The 18,607-nt window shown below is 38.4% G+C and overlaps 1 protein-coding gene across 1 annotated transcript in view; it reads right to left on the reverse strand.

Moving 5' to 3' along the window:
* Window positions 1-18,607, reverse strand: part of JAZF1 (JAZF zinc finger 1) — a 185,404-nt gene that overhangs the window by 15,875 nt on the left and 150,922 nt on the right. The window contains exon 3 of the mRNA XM_059487268.1: window positions 13,333-13,529. Within this exon, the coding sequence (XP_059343251.1) occupies window positions 13,333-13,529 (197 nt within the window). The remainder of the gene's footprint in view (window positions 1-13,332; window positions 13,530-18,607) is intronic.

An 18,607-nucleotide genomic window follows, 5' to 3' on the forward strand; every position in this document is an offset into this window, starting at 1 on the left:
ATGGGAAATCACCCTAAAATGTTGGACGTTAAGCTAAAATGATAAAGGTACAAAGTAAACATAAAGTTTTATATTTAAAGTGCTATTAGTATGACATTAGTGCTATATATTCTTTTTCACTGTCAGCAAAATGGAGAACTATTTACACATGAGATCTGCTCTCCATTTTGGGCTACTATAGAAACAGAACTAACATACTCAGGTTAAAAAAAAAACCAAAAAGTTCCCCAGAGCCAATAGTGGGGTTGGTGGAGCAGCTGGATTCTATCTGGCCTTAGGAGCAACTGTGTGCCATTTTCTTTCTTGATATATCTGTGTCTTGATACTGGTATAGCAAAGAACAGTCTTTAAAACTAAAGCACTGTAAATCCTAATCCAAAGTTTATAAATCCGCTTGCACACCTATATAAGCAGATATATTACAACTTACTGAATGAATAAATGCAAACAAAACATACATGTAATAAGACAAATAAATAAAAAAAAAATTTCCACCACTTTCAATTACTTGTGGAACAGCAACTAATCACAAAAACATGCATGTAAAGAACTGATTCTGGAAAAAAACAGTCAACTGATACCACGGCATGTGTTTTGTAGAGCAGGGCTTTCTGAGGTGCTAAAGCAAATTGTTATAATGTAACTGCACAATGTGCTGCTGAGGTTTTATGGTCACACTGCGCCAATAGTCTCGGGAAGTTATTTTGCATTCTTATATAAACTTTTCCCCCAATCCTGTTTTCCACAAAAAAGGGCTTTCAATAATGTACAATCTTGTGTTTATACACAGTACAGGAAAAACATGATAAACCCAAGAACACAATCTCTGCTTTAAACATATTTAAAAACTAGATTTCTACAACTTCATGTAAACAAGAATAAGCTGTTAAACACTCACCGAAAAAGAACATTACCTTCCTGTAATTAAATGGCAGTGTTTTAAATGGCACTTTTAAAAAATAATGAAAATAAAAAAAGTAAATAAATAAATCAATCCAGCAGACCCCTCCCAATTTGAGGCTTAACCTGCAAAGTAATGTAACAGTAATAAAACCTATGCCAGCTGGAATCCTTTCTTTTTCTGGCTTTGGCATGAGAAGCAAGAGCAGGTATATGTTTGAAGAAAAACAAAGTAGGACATTTTCCACCTTAGTCACAGGATGTTAATCGAAGTCTGGCAAATGTTTAAAGATATTCGCAAAATGTTAAAAAAAAAAATTAAAACCAGTTGGGGCTGAGAAAAAGAAACATCCATCCTTCCTCCCCTCCCTTCTCTGCCCTCAAACATCTGTTCCAAACTTATACTCCAAAAACCACAGCAAGGAACACTCATAATTAATGTTATTTTGGCTTTTTAGTTGCTAGGCCTGCATTCCGAGGTTAGAAATACAAAAATACAAGTTCAGGGCACTATTACTGTACTTAAGGACTCTCCTGATGCACGTAACAAAAGCGCAGTTTTTCTTTTCTCTTCTTTACCCCATTTGATAAAGGAAGAGAAGAAAAAAATAGAAACGGTACCAGGAAACAGTTCCATGTTGAAGATAAAGGCTAACAATAAAAAGTACCTACATAAATGAACTACACTTTATGAAGCTATGAAAATGCATTTGAGACATGTTTTATGCATGCTTTACAGCTGTACAAAGGCTGCCCAGAGATGTGGAGGTGCAAGACAGCTCAGGGCCTTTTCAGCAGCTTTGGTCTGAGGAAATTTCATGTTTATGAGGCCCAAGAGGGCCACAAAGCCCTGACCAGCAACAAGGGAGGCAATGGCAAATTCTCCACTTCAATGCACCAAAGCGCCGGGAGGATTTAATCTGCATGAATATACACTGACCACTTCTCTCTGCATGCTTCTGAAGCTCTGACCATCTAGATTTAAGAAACACCATCAGCATGATTTGAGAACTAGCCCTAAGACTCAGAATTACCAGTAAGGCTGTCAACTACCAAACAAGAATGAAGGCTTTTGTCAGTTTAACTACACAAAAAATCTACAGGAAAGATCTGTTGTGTTTTTCATTAATCCTACTTTGTGTTTCTCAGAAAGAAATTAACCCAAGCATAAGAACACACTTGGTGGGGAGTCATGTCTCCTCTCTCATTTTTAAAGACAAAGATTCTGATAAAATAAAGCGTGCACTGTGCCTGTTACACTGTCAAAACCCTTTCTCTGAGGCTGTCATTGTTTCAATCAGGTCTACAAAATGTATGTTACCAGGTGTGAGTTGTTTCAGGTGACATATCACTGGGCTGAAATCAAAGTAGTTTTCAAATTGCTATTTTCCATTGCTCCTTGGCTTCTTGTATCCTTTGACATTAGAGGCAGAAACGCTCAGAAATTGTTGTGAATGCCACTGTCTGATTATATATGGGAAAAACCTTTCAAGAGGGAGACCATGCTGGCAAGGACAAAGCACCAGCCTTCATCTTCAGCAAGAATTAGGGTGGTGTCTTCCACCTGCCAGGCCACAAGCACTAAAAAGGCAAGAGGATCTTGTGGTTTTAGGGGTCAGCAAATGTTTAATGGTTTTTAGTTCACTTGGAAATACACAAAAGCTACAAACAGCCCTGTTTTTCCTAAAATGTCACATACTTTTGAGAATCTTGTGCTGGCTAACATCAACTCACGATACACCATTTCCCCTGTGAAGTAAACCTCTCTGGGCTATAAGTCATTGAGTGTGAAGTGGTATGTTAGTCCTTGCTTTTTATTACTTCTGATTTGCTTTGGCCACAATGCAAGGAAAACTCAAACATTTGCTTAAGTTTCATCATCTTCAGCACACTGAAGTGCCGCCCAAATGAGTCTGGCTTTTTTCCTGCTAAACCCTAACACTGCTGGCAGCGTGCAGACATGCAGCACCAGTGGACATGGGGTAATTTTTTCAGTCCTCAAGGTACTAGAGTGGTATAGATAAATCCCATTTAATGTCACAGTGTACTGTACATATAGGTATGTATATGTGTAAGTATATATGTGCACATATATACACACACCTAAATTTAAATAAACACCTAAAAGCTCCATGTGGCCACTACTGTTTCTAACTTGGAGAAAAACATTTGTGTTTTCAGCTAGGAATTTTCAAGATAATTAGCAGATTACTTACAAAGTTAAATAGTAAATAAATAAATAAAAATCCTTCCACCAATTGGCCCTTGCAGTATAAACACACAAACATGAATGCCATCATTGTTACCCAGAACTGCTGAAGTAACTTTTTGACTGTCACACTATTCCTATGTTAAACCAGTTATGCCACAAGCTGTGAAAAGGCAGACACAATGTGCCTTCTACAAAATTCGTATTTTTTACACATTTGGAGAAAGATAGGTCCGTGTGTGATGGGTGTGCTTGTACACAAAAATCCCTATCCTATCACAAATTAACAGAGATAATCTGTACTTTTAAGCTTGTTGTACATTTTTTGTTCTTGATGCTGTTAAAAATGGTTTGCCAGGGCAGGCTACTACAATGGGGATTATAAAATAGTTCCTGTGCTTGGAAGTACTTTAAATCTACAAGCCATGTTTCTATTGCTGCTTTGCAGCTCAAACCCCAAAACTAGTGATGATTTTATGAGTTGCTGTAGTCTAGACAACTCGGTTACTTTTCAATTAAATTGTTCCTTGGGGAGACTACTGTGAAAATTCCCATACAATTAATTACAGGTATGTGCAATTAAAATACAATTCTACAGCACAGTAGCTTTACAGTTGCTGGTGCAATTTATGTCTGTATCAAACAAGAATGCTCTGAAGGGGCTGGGAAGATGAAGTACAACATGAAGTCGAGATTACGTGTAAAGCTACCTGTAGTGAATGAGATGAAATAAAAGGTAGTGTTAAATTTGTGTGCCTTTTCCTCTGGTCAGATTCAGAATTCTACTAGAAAGCACAAAATCTGACAGCTGAACTAATCTTCCCAGAACATATTTTTATAGCAAACTGGGCTCAACACATTTTTACTGCCACGTTAAAAGCAAATCAGAAATTTAACAGAGTTAGAATGAAATTGCACCCATAAAGTAGGAAAATGAAGAAAAACAGAAAATGCAGCAAAAAGCAAAAATCATGATTTCAAAAAGTCAACATGTATTGCTCCTCACAGCAAAGCCCCATTTTCCCCCATCAGTTATTTTCATATTAGCCTTACTTTCCTCTATATATACTTTAAAATGTCCTTTTAACTCTGAAAGCAATTTAGTGGTTAGAAGCAACACTTTAAAATAATATCATTCTGTAAATATAGTATAGGCCTTTTTGTACTTAAGTTATAAGTTAGTTTAGGATGGAGTTAAATAAAGGACTAAGCAGGGGAAGTTATCATAGCACGTGTCTTTATGCAAACCACAGAAAAGATTAGTCCAGTAGAATCTCTATAATTTTGCTCCTTCTTCACAAGTTTACAGGCTTGGGTCAGTGGAAATATCAAACCTCTGAAAAATTAAGACACTTATGGATCATGCCAGCTTGTCTTGCACAGCCAGGATCTGTACCCCAGAGCTACAGGACCAAGAAAGAGCTGCAGCCATGGACTTGCAGCCCTGTGGTGCTCGCAGCCTTAACCAACACTCCTCATTCACCTGGCCCACGTGCACTGAAACAGGTGGACTTTGAGGGGTCCCAAACACCCTGTAAAACAAACCAGATCACTTCTGTGAGGCAAACAGAGCTGGCGTTTGTGAGTCCTTATGACTCTGGTTTTGCCTGGGAGATAAAAAAAAGACACCAGGGCCTCCCTTTTAAGAGACACAGCCATCAAAGTGGGCCAGCTCCCATCCTTCCTCCTTTCAGGGTTCAGCCAAACTGCAGAGCAGGTACCCAGGTAATTGCACAGCTACAGGTCAAAAAAACGTGAAGGTTTGACCAAGTTAATGTCTTGGTCTTCAGGATAATTTCAAGCTGTTTGGTTTGGAGCTACAAGTTAGCCCAAGACGTGACAACACTGTTGCTGCGCCTACAATATGGAATTATCTCTGCTCTGCAGATCCTCCAATCCAGAGTCTCAGTATGCTCTGGGAATGTAAATCTTTTGGTTTGGTTTAGTCACTGAGTAACCAGGTTAATACACAGTCTTGTCTCTCTAAGGAAGTCGGGCAGTCACCTGACAGCTGATGATTGCTAGGAAATAAAAAAAAAATCAGTTTCTGAGGCCCTTAGCTCAATGCTGAACACTAGAACATTTTTTCACTTTGGATTACTGAAGAAAGAGCTAAATATGTACAAGTTCACAGCCTGGCTCCCTAAAACTGGAATGTGACATCTAGCTCTGAAAAAACATCTCTTAGCTGTGGGAACAAATCCCACCTGTTCTAAGAAAACCCCTATAGGAAATAATTGTATTTTTCCTTACTATTTTTCATTGTTACTAGAAACCTTCTATTACAGCTCTATTCCTTAAGGTAGAAACTGGAAACTATTACAGATTTCTCTTATTATTCGTGCTCAGTCATGACCTCAGCCAAAAGCTCATGTTAAAATCTCATACCATGTCTAAGCACACACATGTACTATAGTTAAGTAACACATTGATCAACTGTTTAGCATAATGTAATTCATTATTTTTTTCATTATTTTTTACAAGAACACCCATAAGGCTCTGTTGGAATAGGTTCCTCACACTGCTAAATGCTGGGCAATTAGATGTACAATATTAGTTACTGTGCAGGATTAATATATGGCCCCAAACCTGCATTTTGGTTCCAATAAAGAAAGTTCTCTTGTGTCATCTACACAGAAATGTGAAAACCCAGCAACAGTGAAGCACTTCAGAAGGAAATGTTGTCAGGGACCACAATTCAGTTTCCACAAGATATTTTAACATAGCTTTTTCCTTCCTTGCAGGTCTGAAATATCAAATGTATTCAAACATTCATTATGCTGGAGAACTGAATTTGGTCTTCATTTTATGAAGTATGCCTTACTTATTTGCCCATAGTGTTTATCCAAGAGTGAGTCCATATATCTAATTTTTAATGAAAACATAGCATAAAAGTTCTTCAGTTTCTGAACAGGCAATTAAACAAGTAGAAAGTTCTGAACAAGTAATGAGATGGTTCCTCAGACATCTGAAAGTCTGTTTTTTCAAGCTGCAACAGAGCTTGCTTGATTCATGCTTTACTGTGCTGGACACCCCGTAAGTCAAACACACAAAAACGTAACACTCTCAGCCCACTTCTCAACAATTTAATACAACAGCCCTGGGATTTGAAATAATATTTCTACTTTTCATTATGTTTTTCAATTACATCTGCATGATACTAGGCCACTTTAACATGAAGTGTAATAATTAAATTTAAGCATTTACAGTATGCTAACACAGGTGAGGAATTTTTGAAGTGAATGGCTAAAGCTGGGTTTTCGTGACTACATAAATTTTTCAGCTTGCAACTCTGCAAGTGGTGAATACTCCATTCCAGTCTGACAAAGCACTTGTTATGTGCTCCAAGTCAGGCAGCATTTACTTCCTCAGTACTAGGTGCTAAACATTAATCATGCGCTTGAAGCCCACATGACCTGAATTTGTAGCATCATTTTCAAAATGCCATCAGTGTGTACTTGTTCACACTCGTTTGTCCTCCCGAGTCTAATTTCAAGCTCCATTAAGATCTAGTAAAGGAATATTTTGCAGTCCACTTTGCTTGTAAAAATAAGCCCACCACAAAAGAGCAGCATCTCTCTAGCTGTAGCAATATTGAGTAAATCTTCATTGCCCAAAGAGAAAGCTGTTGCAGATTATCAACTGAGTAGCAGAATAAATGGTTCAGAGTCTACTCTGATTCCACCTAACATGGAGTTCAGAAATGCCACCTGCTGACAGCAGCCAAACAGATCCTGCTATAAATAGCAGTTCTGCAACAAATTCTGCTTAATTCAGCTACACATTAATACCATATCCATCAACACAAAAAAGCTTTGAGCATCTAACTCCTCCTCCTGTAAGTCTTCAATTAATTTGTGGGGGAACACCCCTGTTATTTTACAATTCTGCTGCTCACTCTAAACTCACAAAGTAGGTTCAGCTGAGCAGATCTCTTTTTCTTGCTGGATTCTGTTGAGTGTGCAGTTCCAGCACTCTGTGCAACAGCTGTCTGTGCCATATGATTACTTCATTGTTGAAAGCCTGACATATGGAAACTCTACTGAAATGTTAGCTGCTTTGATACCTATGAAGAGGAATGAGCTTTTACATTACAACAACGCATTTTTTCAGCAACTTAAAGTAAAAAAAATTAAACACACATTTAGAGTCTAAACCATATTAGTTTCCAGCATATGCCTGTTACCCTATTTCAATGCCCAATTCCAAAGGCTGGTTACTATTGTGGTTTTGGTTGCTATTACCAGCAAACAATGGGTGGTTTTCTTTCAGCTTTTGCATTCTTGGAGAAGAAAACGGAAGAGATTCAAGAGGAGGCCTGTAGGATTCCTTCATGAGTTATCCATGAAGGCAAATTCTATACAGCAGAATTACAGAAATGGTATCTCATATTGTGGAGATAACAGTACATGAGATAACCAGGCTTATTGGGAAAAGCCCCTAACTGCCACACAGTGTTTCACTTCCCAAAATCAAAGCTTCCACAACAGACAGCTCCTTAGTGGACCAGAACAAAGGTGGATCCTTACAGATCAATTTCTGAGCCCCAGCTGCCTTTGGTAGGTAGAGAAAGGAGCTCCTGTGTTGCAATATGCAGACTTTCCTCCCCTGTAAATTAGTCACCCACAGAGGGAACAATGATGCTCTAAATTATTTCATCAGCAGCACGAACACTTGTTAATACAGAAGGAAGCTGTAATTTTTTGATCATTGTTTTACCAGTAGTAGCATTTGAATCCTGAACAAAACCCATCTGAATCAGAGAAAGTACTAAGAGTCGGAGTTTTCAGGATCTATTAATTTTATTGAGTAAAAATTTATATGTGCCTTTTAGAAAATATTCAGTATTAGAAGATATTCCCTAATGATGTAAATGGAATATGATTCTCCTTAATTTAGTTACCTAAACCTGAATCAAACACAAATGTATTTAAAATTACTGCAGACATTTAAGAATGCAATCACTCTAGATACAAAAAGTACTCTTAACTACACCAGGCTCTGAAAATAAGACACTAGGGGAAGACTGATTTTTTTTTTCTTTTGATTGAAAATTAATTGAATTTCACTTTCTGTTACAGAGTGACATATTATATTAGGTCGTGTTTCACCACTGGTATGATTTATTAGACAAAAATTGGCCCATTTCACATAGTGTGTTCTGACTGAAATAGTGCAGCTTTAGGACTACTGACAAAGCTACAAAGCAATCATGATTTCAGTTTTAGTATATGCTCTATATATCTACAAAACCACTCCTTTACTATAAATCTGCCAAAGCATCATTCAGATAGTATCCTCAGATGGCAAATGCAGTAATTTCTGCATCAACAGTAATAATTTGATTGCCTCAGTAGTTCTTTTTTTCAAGTCTCATAACATTACTTTGCTGAATTTTTAGGCATATTTCATTAAAATATCACTCTTTAGATGTTAGACTTCTTAAAGGTTAAGGCAAATCCTACAAAGCATTTTTTTAACTCCAGATTAAAATGATTTATTACTTTCAAGTTTTACCAGAAAGGAAAAAAACCTCCAAAATTGTAAAGTTAGGTATTTTCTGTGGGTAGAAAACGGAGTCACATTACTAGATACTGAGACTGGACTGGTGGAAGTTTTAAGGAAGTCTGACATATTTATGAAAGGTAAAAACTTTCAAATGCAATCAATCAAAAATGACTGAACAAATATGACTCCCCAGAAAGGCATTTATCCCAATTAATAAGACAAACCAATAGTTAGTCACCTACTCAAATGACAGCTGTAACTCAAAATGGGACTTGCCAATTCTCTCATGGGGTCGGCCTTTGACCACCCATGAAAACTGCACTCTTTCATCTCCTTCCCAATGGAAGGGCTGAGGAATGGCCACAGCTTTTCCAGGCAACCACAGCATCCTCAACACTTTGTGCCAGGACTGGCTGCCATCCACTGCCCCAAATGATCAGGCAGTAAATAGGTCTATAAACCTATTAAAACTGCATAAATGTTATAACTTGTAATCTATATAAAATATATAAAATAAAAAATAACCAGGAAAGGATGTCTAGGAGCCAGCTTCTACAGAGCAAAATGAAATGCTAAGTATGAGATTTTTAAGTACTCCAGCTTTTCTTTTTCTATCTTTTTTTCTTTTTTTTGTGCAGAGGAAGGTGGGAGGGCACAAGACTTAGGGTTGAACTATTAAAAAGGCAGTTGGTGGTATTAAACTCTTGCTTCAGGATTTATAGGAAGGCAAAAAATTCACTCCTGGCTGAAATTTACTATTCCAGGCCTGGAATAGTTTTTTTAAAAAAAAGGTCATAAAAATAAAGGAAAACAATAAACAAATTTCAGATGATTTTTGGCATTTCTTTTGGTTTCAGATGATTTTTGGCATTTCTTCAATGCAGAAGTGGCTTTTTTTTTTTAATGAGATTCATCACTATGAATTACTTTTCTAAGTAAAATTTGGAACAGGTTATTTAACTAATTCCCATTAAGTTTTTATCACTGGATCTCTTTTAAAGCTTTTCAGTATGAAGAGATATCATAGCTTTCAAAGGAATGTCAATGCTCTGACTTACACTCAAAAGCCAGGAAGTTAGGAGTGGAAATTTCATCTGTGAGCCACACAGATGTTTGAAAACATTCAAAAAATTAACAACGTATGTTAAGGATGCAATGCCAGCCCCATTTTTATCCATAACTAGACTTCATTAGTTTTGTGGGTTTAAAATTGACATTTAAAAATAAAAGCAACACAAGTTTTTTGTGACTTAATTGACTGCTCCTTAAATAAAGAGATATTTCAGTATTTGTAGACTGCTAACATCTTTCCAAAATAAGCTGTGTGCTGGTGCTACTTTGCTCAATTTCCCTATCACCCTAAGGAGCCTTTATTCCTGATGGAAGCCATTTCTTTTGCTAAATCCTGCCTGTGAACTCTAACAAGACCATTTAAGCCCCACTAAACAAAGTCTCCTGGGAGACACTATTGTTAAAATAAAAAACTGGAGCAAATTTTTAAAGCGAACTTTCTGCAACCATTAGAGGATGGTTGCAGAGAGGAGGTCTTAAGAAGAGAAAACTTGTTATGGGAGAGGGAACAAAAAGCCAAATGTAAGCAGAGCGCATATGCCAGCCACCCCGAGGGAACAGAGGGGAGGTATAGAAAATTAATTACTGCATTTCTACTTCCCACCAAAAGCACAAACGGGCCTTTTTTGGGAACTAACACACAGAAGCTGAAGACAAATACATGTCTACCTCATTACCTGAGAAGAGCCCTAAAGAGCACACTACTTGGATGAATATTTCTGCTCCTCTAGGAATAATCTCCTGTACCAAGAAGCAGGAGGTGCTTTCCTGTGCACACGCAGCACCGGCGTGGGTCAGTCTGGACGCTGCTCAGCTCTGCCTGACAACGAGGCCCCGTGGTCTCCTGGCACACGTTTTTACTGTGAAACTTAACAAACACTCTCTGCAGCCAAAACACCTTGAACTGCCTCTTATCATGTTTCACAAGCTGAGTGGGTTGGAGTCTGGTCACTACACAGAAGAGAGATTATTATGTGAAATAGCACTCTGCTGAAAACTCACAGCAGTAAGCTTAAAACTGTTGGGAAGTGGCGAGACATCACCATGAGGACATGCACCAACAGGACTGGGATCCAGGCAGCTCCTGGCTTCACCCAAGCCAAGACTAACAGCCCTGGGAAAGCCAAGATGAGCAGCTTACCAAAAGGGAGGACAGTACATGGAAAAGGGGACTCAAAAGATTAGTGGTTTTCGCTTTCTACGTTGAATGAGAATGATGAGAAGCCATATGTGACAGGCACTCTCTGCTGAGGAACATGTGTTCCATGCCCCCTCACCAGCCTGCAGGGCATGATTCCTCTCTGGCATCTGAAGGGGCACCACCTTGGGCAGTGACAGTAATGCCAGGCACACTGCTGAGCCCTCACAAACTGTCCAACAACTGAGACAGGAGACAATAAAAGGGAAACAGCCATCCTGATAATTTCACGAATGACCTAGGTCAAAGCAATCCCACTTTGTTTTTGACAAAGCATAGGTCTAAAGGAGGATGAGGACAAGGATTATATTTGAATTATAACAAATACAGGGCATAGGGCAACCGAAGGGGAAATAGGCTCTTGGTTGTCTCAATTACCACAACATACACGTTTACCTGCATTCAAAGATGAATTAACAAGAGTTTTCTCGGAGTACAAATCAAACAGGACTGCATGGAAGGAATACAGCAATACTCTTCATTCTCACTGGATGCAGTGGAGGGTATGCCTGTAGGGCTTGAAAGCTCTGCAGGCGCTGTGAGGCTGAAATGCAGGACAATTTACATACTGTAAATTGTTTCCCTGAAGCAAAGCTTGCCTACCTACCCTTGGTTACACCACCTTGGTAATCAACTGTCCCATACACTTTCACTTGAGGGAAAACGTTTTGCATTGGCCAATAAAACACACGTGAGCTGCCTATCTAAAGTTAGTGTGCAACCCCTACTGGGCTGCCTCTCCAGGCACTCCACCTACAGAAACTCAGTCATGGCATGACTTTGACCACCTCACCTATCCAAGTTAGAAAAAATCCTACACCAAGTAAACTCTGGGAAAAAACCTGTGGTTAACAGAAAAAGCTCAATGCTTACTTTAGGTCCAGAAAAACTTTTAAGATAAGAAAAATGGAATTTCTGGGCTGAGGCTGCTGAAATGCAATGCAGTTAATAGTAAATTTTTACAGAAGTCTTAAAGAAAGAATATGTGTTTTTTGCTACTAGGATGTTACAAACCCTAGCTTTGGAAGAGGGGGTCCAAAAGAGAACTTGGAACAGAGGGTGCAGAAAGTGGAAGCTGGTATTATTTATAACCTGGCAGGCAGTACTTGCAGAAATGTAGCCATAACAAGCTGATTGTCTTAACTGCAAGTAAAACAACATTCTGACTAACTTTAAAAGTTTGGAAAATATACAAATAATGAAAGTATTTTGGTAGACAGATGCTGAGTTTTTTCTTTAGTATTTGATGGAACATGTTCCAAAGAGTACATCACTAGCCAATACTGCTGATGGATGTGCAAAGTTATACTACCTGACCACATCATGAATCAGGCATCTCAGGAGGAGCTGTACAAAAAAGTAAACAAAAGAAATGCCATCTTCTGTAGGATGTCAAGGAAATGAATCAGTTTGTTTCAAACAGGAGATAATTAAGAAAATCTAAAATTTTCTGAATTATATTAGGACTGTATCATTTAGCTTTTCTTGATGTGCTTCCCTTTTTTATAACCAGGGACATACTGAACAACCACTTCATTTTACAACTTGCAGACAGAACATCTCAAGGACTGCTACAATTTTTCCATTTACTCATTAATACTAAGATATGAAAAAGCCTATATAAAAAACATGTGGTGTAACAGTTTTTCAGGGCAGTGATGCTCAAGTGATTTCCTACTAAGGAGAATATATTGAACCTGTTTATTACAGAACAGAATAGCCCTAACTTATGCATTTAGCTTTTTAGAAGAAAATCCTGGTACTTAGTCTGAAGTGTACCAGAATTATCTGACAAGATCTCTACCTAAAGTAAATCAGACTGACTTAGGCCAAGAGATCTGGTTCAGGATAGCGAGCAATTTTCAGCTACTCTAATCAGTGCAAAAAAATTCCCAGGATGTTTATACCCTGGAAAACCACTGGAATATTAGATTTTGAGGAAAATACAGATCCCTTTTTTCCTTTATTTCTTTTCATCAACATAGTTTCCTAATGAAAGTAATTTCTACATGATGACATCAGCAGAACATTCCTCCCTGACCACTTACTATGAATTCCAGTTTCCCCCCAACAAAAAAAAAGGGGGGGGGGGAATGGGGTAGTGGGAAGACACTGACCACTTCTTTTAAATCTTTAACTGTACCATAGGCAGAGCTCTCCTACTGACACACAAGGGCTCTTTTGCACATTTGGCATTTCTGGTAAGGTTAGTTTCTTCACATAATTTCAGCTGCAACATTTAAAGTTAGCGTCCTCTACTTTTGCAAAGAATTTGGAAACAAATGCCCAAACACATTTTAGGGACTGCAGACCAAATGTAAAATAGCACAAAGCTTTTCTGTTTTATTTTTTGGGGCTCTTCTTACACCAGTGCCTCAGTATGTCTCCTGTTCTCCAAATGCCACTGCTCCCTTTATTTGGGATGAATTAAAGAGTAGGGGCTTACCTGTAGGAGTACTACTGCGAAATGAAGAGGAGGGAGTGATTGGAGGGGTGACTGGAGGAGTAAGGCTTCCACTGCTGTGGCGAGGTGGAGTGGATACATTCCCACGGGACACTGTGCTTGACAAAGTCAAAGAGAGTTTTGGCTGAATCTTTTTCTTCAGGGACTCCTGCTCACGTCGAGCTGCATCAGTCATAAATCTAGAACAAGGACAATCATGAGGATGAGAGCTTTGAACCACTGTCCACCAGCAAGCTTTAAGATAAAGTGTTTTTTGCCCTCAGTGACCCAATGGAGTTTTAAACTCAGCCATGACAAGTTCCTCTGCAACACACATTCACAGAATACAAGCTTCTCCATCAACAGCTTTATGTGTTCAACATCTGGGCCATTTCCTTCTGATTTCAATAAAACTTACATTAGATACTTGCATCATGCGCAAACACACAAGATTTTTAAACTCCAACCAGAGCTCAGCATTACGAACAATAATATAATGATTGCACTCAGTCCTTTACAGTAACTACATTCAATCATTCTGTGAAAAAGTAGCTGAGAAAAATGTTAGCAGCAAATTACCTTCAATCTGAAGGTCAAAGGGATAGACTTAATTACTTTGTGTAGATACATAATTTTCAATAGGATAATCACATTCTTTTACTAAGGGTTTTAGATAACTTTGCCTCGCATAAAATATGTCTAATTAAATTGTAATTCCTCAAACTGGAGTTCCCAGCTCTTGAAAACCAGATGAGGTCTCTGTAGAGCTCTGTACAGGCTGCTGAAGGCCTGATGCAACTCAAGGTTCATCTCTGCGGGGCGCTGAGAGGGCATCCCCCCAGCATGATGCAAGGTGTGCACCACACGCAGTGCTGTAATTCCAGCAGTGCAACTTTCTGCATGGCATATGCCATCTGGAATAAAAAGTGCTTTTTTCACTTTCATTCTGATTCCTTTCAAAAAGGAACAATTGAACTGAAAAAGACCATTTTATTCCAAGTATACACAAAGAGTTACACCAGAAGACATGCTGCTTTGTGCTGATATTCAAAGCATTGCTTTGTATTCACTCTCACTTGAAAAGACTGGGCTCCCCCCACAACAGGATCTCTGCAAGTCAGACTTCATGACTTGCCAGTCAAGAGATGTTTTAATCCTCTGTCTTTCCCCTCCACTACATATGGATATACATTAATAATTATGGATATCTTGAAGGATTCCTAAGACAGGCTAAAGTAAATCACCGTGTCAGTACAGCCCTCTGTCCTTGAGGCTGAAATACAAACTAGCCCTGCCAGTGAATAAAAACAATATGCACTCACACATGATACAGAATAAAAAGTTAGGTTACACCCAGGCATTTGTTTGACCATAGTCTCAAACCACTATGGCATAAAATTTTACGTCCCATGAGAGCAATAAAGATGCATCCTGTCTGTCCATGCCACAAAGCCATTAATAAGTGGATCTTTGCCATGATAAGTAGCATCAACACACAAGTATTAATAAACAGGTATGTGATATGACAGTTTATCTTCTTTGAACTGAGACAACAATACATCATGTCAAGCCCAGAGGTGGCATTTTTATGAAGTTAATATTTAAAATGCAGATATTCATAGTAACAATTGAGTGCTAAATTTCTCTTCTTCAATCAAGGGTGCAGATGATATTGACAAAACTGTCCTCAAATGGAAGTCTAAATTTCATTCAAGAAAATATAAGTAAAAGGATCTTAATAAAGTGGTCATTCAGTACACATTTGCTTTCCTGTAACTAGGAAATGTCTAATTCACTATTTTTGCAATTTGTACTATGATGTATGCTTGCTTCTGGATGGGAAGCCTTATTCCTTAAGAAAATGTTATGGTAACATTATAAATCCTTGAAAACTTGGAAGATCACTTCAACTGTAAGATATTAAAAGCAGCAGCATGAAAGTCGCTCTTTAGTAAACTCAGCCACAAATAACAATGTTAAAATAATATTGAGTTATAACCACTCTGGTTGAAGTCCATAAAAATCAGGAAAATGTGAAGTTATAACTGAAACTTCTCCCCGTCCTCTTAACTCATTCCCATTTGGGCTAAGCATGTAAAGTATATTCCAAAATGTCATTTGTTGTCTACACTGTGAACCTGAGAGAAATGGAAGGCAGAGTCTGCTGAGAAGTGCAATTTCCAACATCTCACGTATGGAATTAACCCTTCCAGATCCAAATAGTCCCATACTGATTTGCTGAAGCACTGGCAGTGCTGTTGGTTTAAAAATAAAACTTTTCTAAATGGATTAAAAGGAAACTTTTTTCAGTATTTTAACTGAAATAGAGTATTATACATGTGTCTGACCATGGCAGTGTTCTTCAAAGCTTAAAATAAGCATTGTAATGATGGATATAGAATGACATTTCCAACAAATTTAATTTTCATATTGGAAGTCCATTACGGCTGCAACATCAATGTTCATGAATCAAGCATGTTGGAAATAGGGTTGAACACTGGTCTCTAAATTACATGCCTGCATACCATTTTCCCTTCCTTATTTAAATGCACACGATGTCTGGGAAACAGGAAATGAACTGTAACTAAAAAAGGCTGCTGTAAGAACACTTAGGTTAAATCCCATCTTTTTGATAGTCTGCCCATCTTCAAACTCTGAGTCTCTTTGCTGAGCAAAGCTACCTCTGCTATTTTCAAATTATTATCTACATAACCCTTCCCCTGTGCACATTTCAGTCACCTTTTCTGTTGCATGTGATTTTGTTTACACCTCATAATCCTCTCTCCCTCAAACCAATACATCATATAGGTGCAGTGAAACAAGGAGGATCATTCAGCTCCCAGCCATTCATTGACCCTGTTTTGAAAGGCATGGGGTTTGTGTGCTTTCTTGCCAACAGTTCATAACAGCAGGCAGGAGTAAACTCTTTCTAAAGAAATCTCTTCTACACCCATTTTTTCTTTCCTCACCCTTTCAACCTTCCTAATTATTCAAGTCCCTGCTCCAAAAAATGTAGGTGCAATGATTTCTGAATCAAGTGCTTGCAGCAACTTTAATAAACATAAGCAAAATGTAGTTTTCTCCCCTCTTCTCATTCCCTGGAATGGTTCAAGTATTTTTATTGAAACTTTCCCAAGAAATTCAGCCTGAAGGAGACACCCAGCATGGAAAATCAGACCAAACAGATGAATGTTGGCAACATAAGCAAGTGAAACAGTCTTATAATGGAAAGTGTTGCACAACTTTTCATACAGGTGGCAATATAATACAAACAGCGTTACCTCTTATTACGAACACAAAAAGCCACAAAAAGCAGAGGCTATGCTCAAATTTTTAAAAAAGCATTTTCCAAACAAACCTTTTTCAATGTTTCTAAGATTTGTCACCCCCATAAGCTTTGGAGTCAAGAATGACCAGAACATAGAATAGAGGTTTCCTTATGCTGTTAGCACGCACTGCCTCACGATCGCGTGTGACTCATGAGATGATGTCAGAGTTGGTTTATCATAAAACCTATGCTACACACAATGCTGAAGCAGTTACAGAGCTCTGGACTAATACACTCAGACTGAGGGTAAGGGTTACAAAAATGAGCAGCAGGTAAACTGAAAAGTTAAAAAAAAGAACCAAGGTTGCTCTTCAGAATGCATATCTCTAATAGTTCTCATCAGAGCATGAAGTTCCCTTTCTTCCTCTTCCTCACTGTTTCCATGTCCACAGACCTTCACACTGGCAGTGAAGAAGGTGCATCACAGCTACCTGGTTGGATTTGAATATGAATTTGCTACATTCCTGGTCTCTCAAACACACACCAACAGAAGATGGGTCACAGTCACGAGTGTCCTGTTCTCCAGTTACTGTGTGCACAGGGAAGAGAAGGGAGGGGGATTATTCTGGGTTTGCATGATAAGCAGATTACACCACACAGAGACTGAAGCCCATGATTGCTCCTCAACACAGTCCAGTTGCACACAAGCTTAAAAAAAATGTACAGCACTCTCTGACAGTAACAAATATACCCTGTCCTGTGCCATACCACTGCCAAATAGTACTAGCCCACAACAGGGAAAGACAGCAGAACAGAATTAGTTCTGACCTTTTCTCATTACCAGATAATTATGGAAAAACTTTTATAGTAGCATTCAAGTAATATTCATGTTTGCCTAATTTGGCTAACCTGTCCTGGGAAAGCCTGTCACCTTTACCAGAATGTGAGAACATGGTGAGCTTCCATCACTTGTATTTCAGCAGACTGCTCCTTAGCCTGACTTACTCAACTTTAAGATTGACTGGGAAGAGGAGAAAAAAAAAGCCTGGTGCTCTATTACAGATTTATGCTGCCTTGTGGTGGTATTATATTTAGATAAAAAGTGGTCAGTTTTACTTGACAGATGGGGCACACACTAGCTTGCTATCTACTAAATTACATACATGCATGGAAGTCACACATTAATTCTCTTGCTATTCTTTACACCCACCGGACCAAGGTCCTTGCTGTATCTGTTTTCTCCCCTCAATATTTTCCCACTTTTGCCTCAAGATGTTTATGCTATTCTTTGTCTGTGCTGTACCAAGAGAGTTAAGGAGGTGAGGGTGATTATTTTAGCTTTCAGTCTTCCTCATCACATTAGCAGTGTTTAGGGAAAAAAAAAAGGCTAGGATGGAAAGTACTTCTTGTTGTATAGTATTTTAAAACCTCAGGAGATCTCTACTTTGAAGAGGGATTAGGAGAATCCACTTCTCAAGGGATGACCCCATTTCAGTAGGACAGGACGCTGTGGACTCCTCAAGTCAGGAGCTGTCCTCCCTACATTTTACTTTATCTTTTCTTGTAAAGGCAGCAATGTGGTTTGACTTAACCAATGCCAGAAAGAAGAGACAATTGTCAAGTTGAACTTCTGTTGGGTTAAAGATCTGGTGAAATTTAAATAGTGGGAGTACTTGTTCACAGACAAGTTCATAGACTTGGGCTGTCTTGTGTCCTGGAAAGGATGAAAAGCTTTTCTGAGTTGAACCTGAACAACATTGAGCCAAAGCAAAGAATTACATCCCCAGAAATGTCTTGCCACACTATTTATGTGATCATGAGGAAAGAAATATATGAGCAAGTTTTAAACCATCCTTTAACTCAAATAATTTGGAGAACACCCTTGAGTACTTTTACATATCATTCTTTGTACTGTGGGGAAACAGAAGTACTCTGCAGCTCTTTATAGACTTTCTGCTTCACAGAAGCTAGCAACAAACATTTTCCTTTAGAGATCTTTCATTATAGTTT

This window comes from Ammospiza nelsoni, chromosome 1 (assembly GCF_027579445.1).
Source record: "Ammospiza nelsoni isolate bAmmNel1 chromosome 1, bAmmNel1.pri, whole genome shotgun sequence".
Classification (NCBI taxonomy): Eukaryota; Metazoa; Chordata; class Aves; order Passeriformes; family Passerellidae; genus Ammospiza; species Ammospiza nelsoni.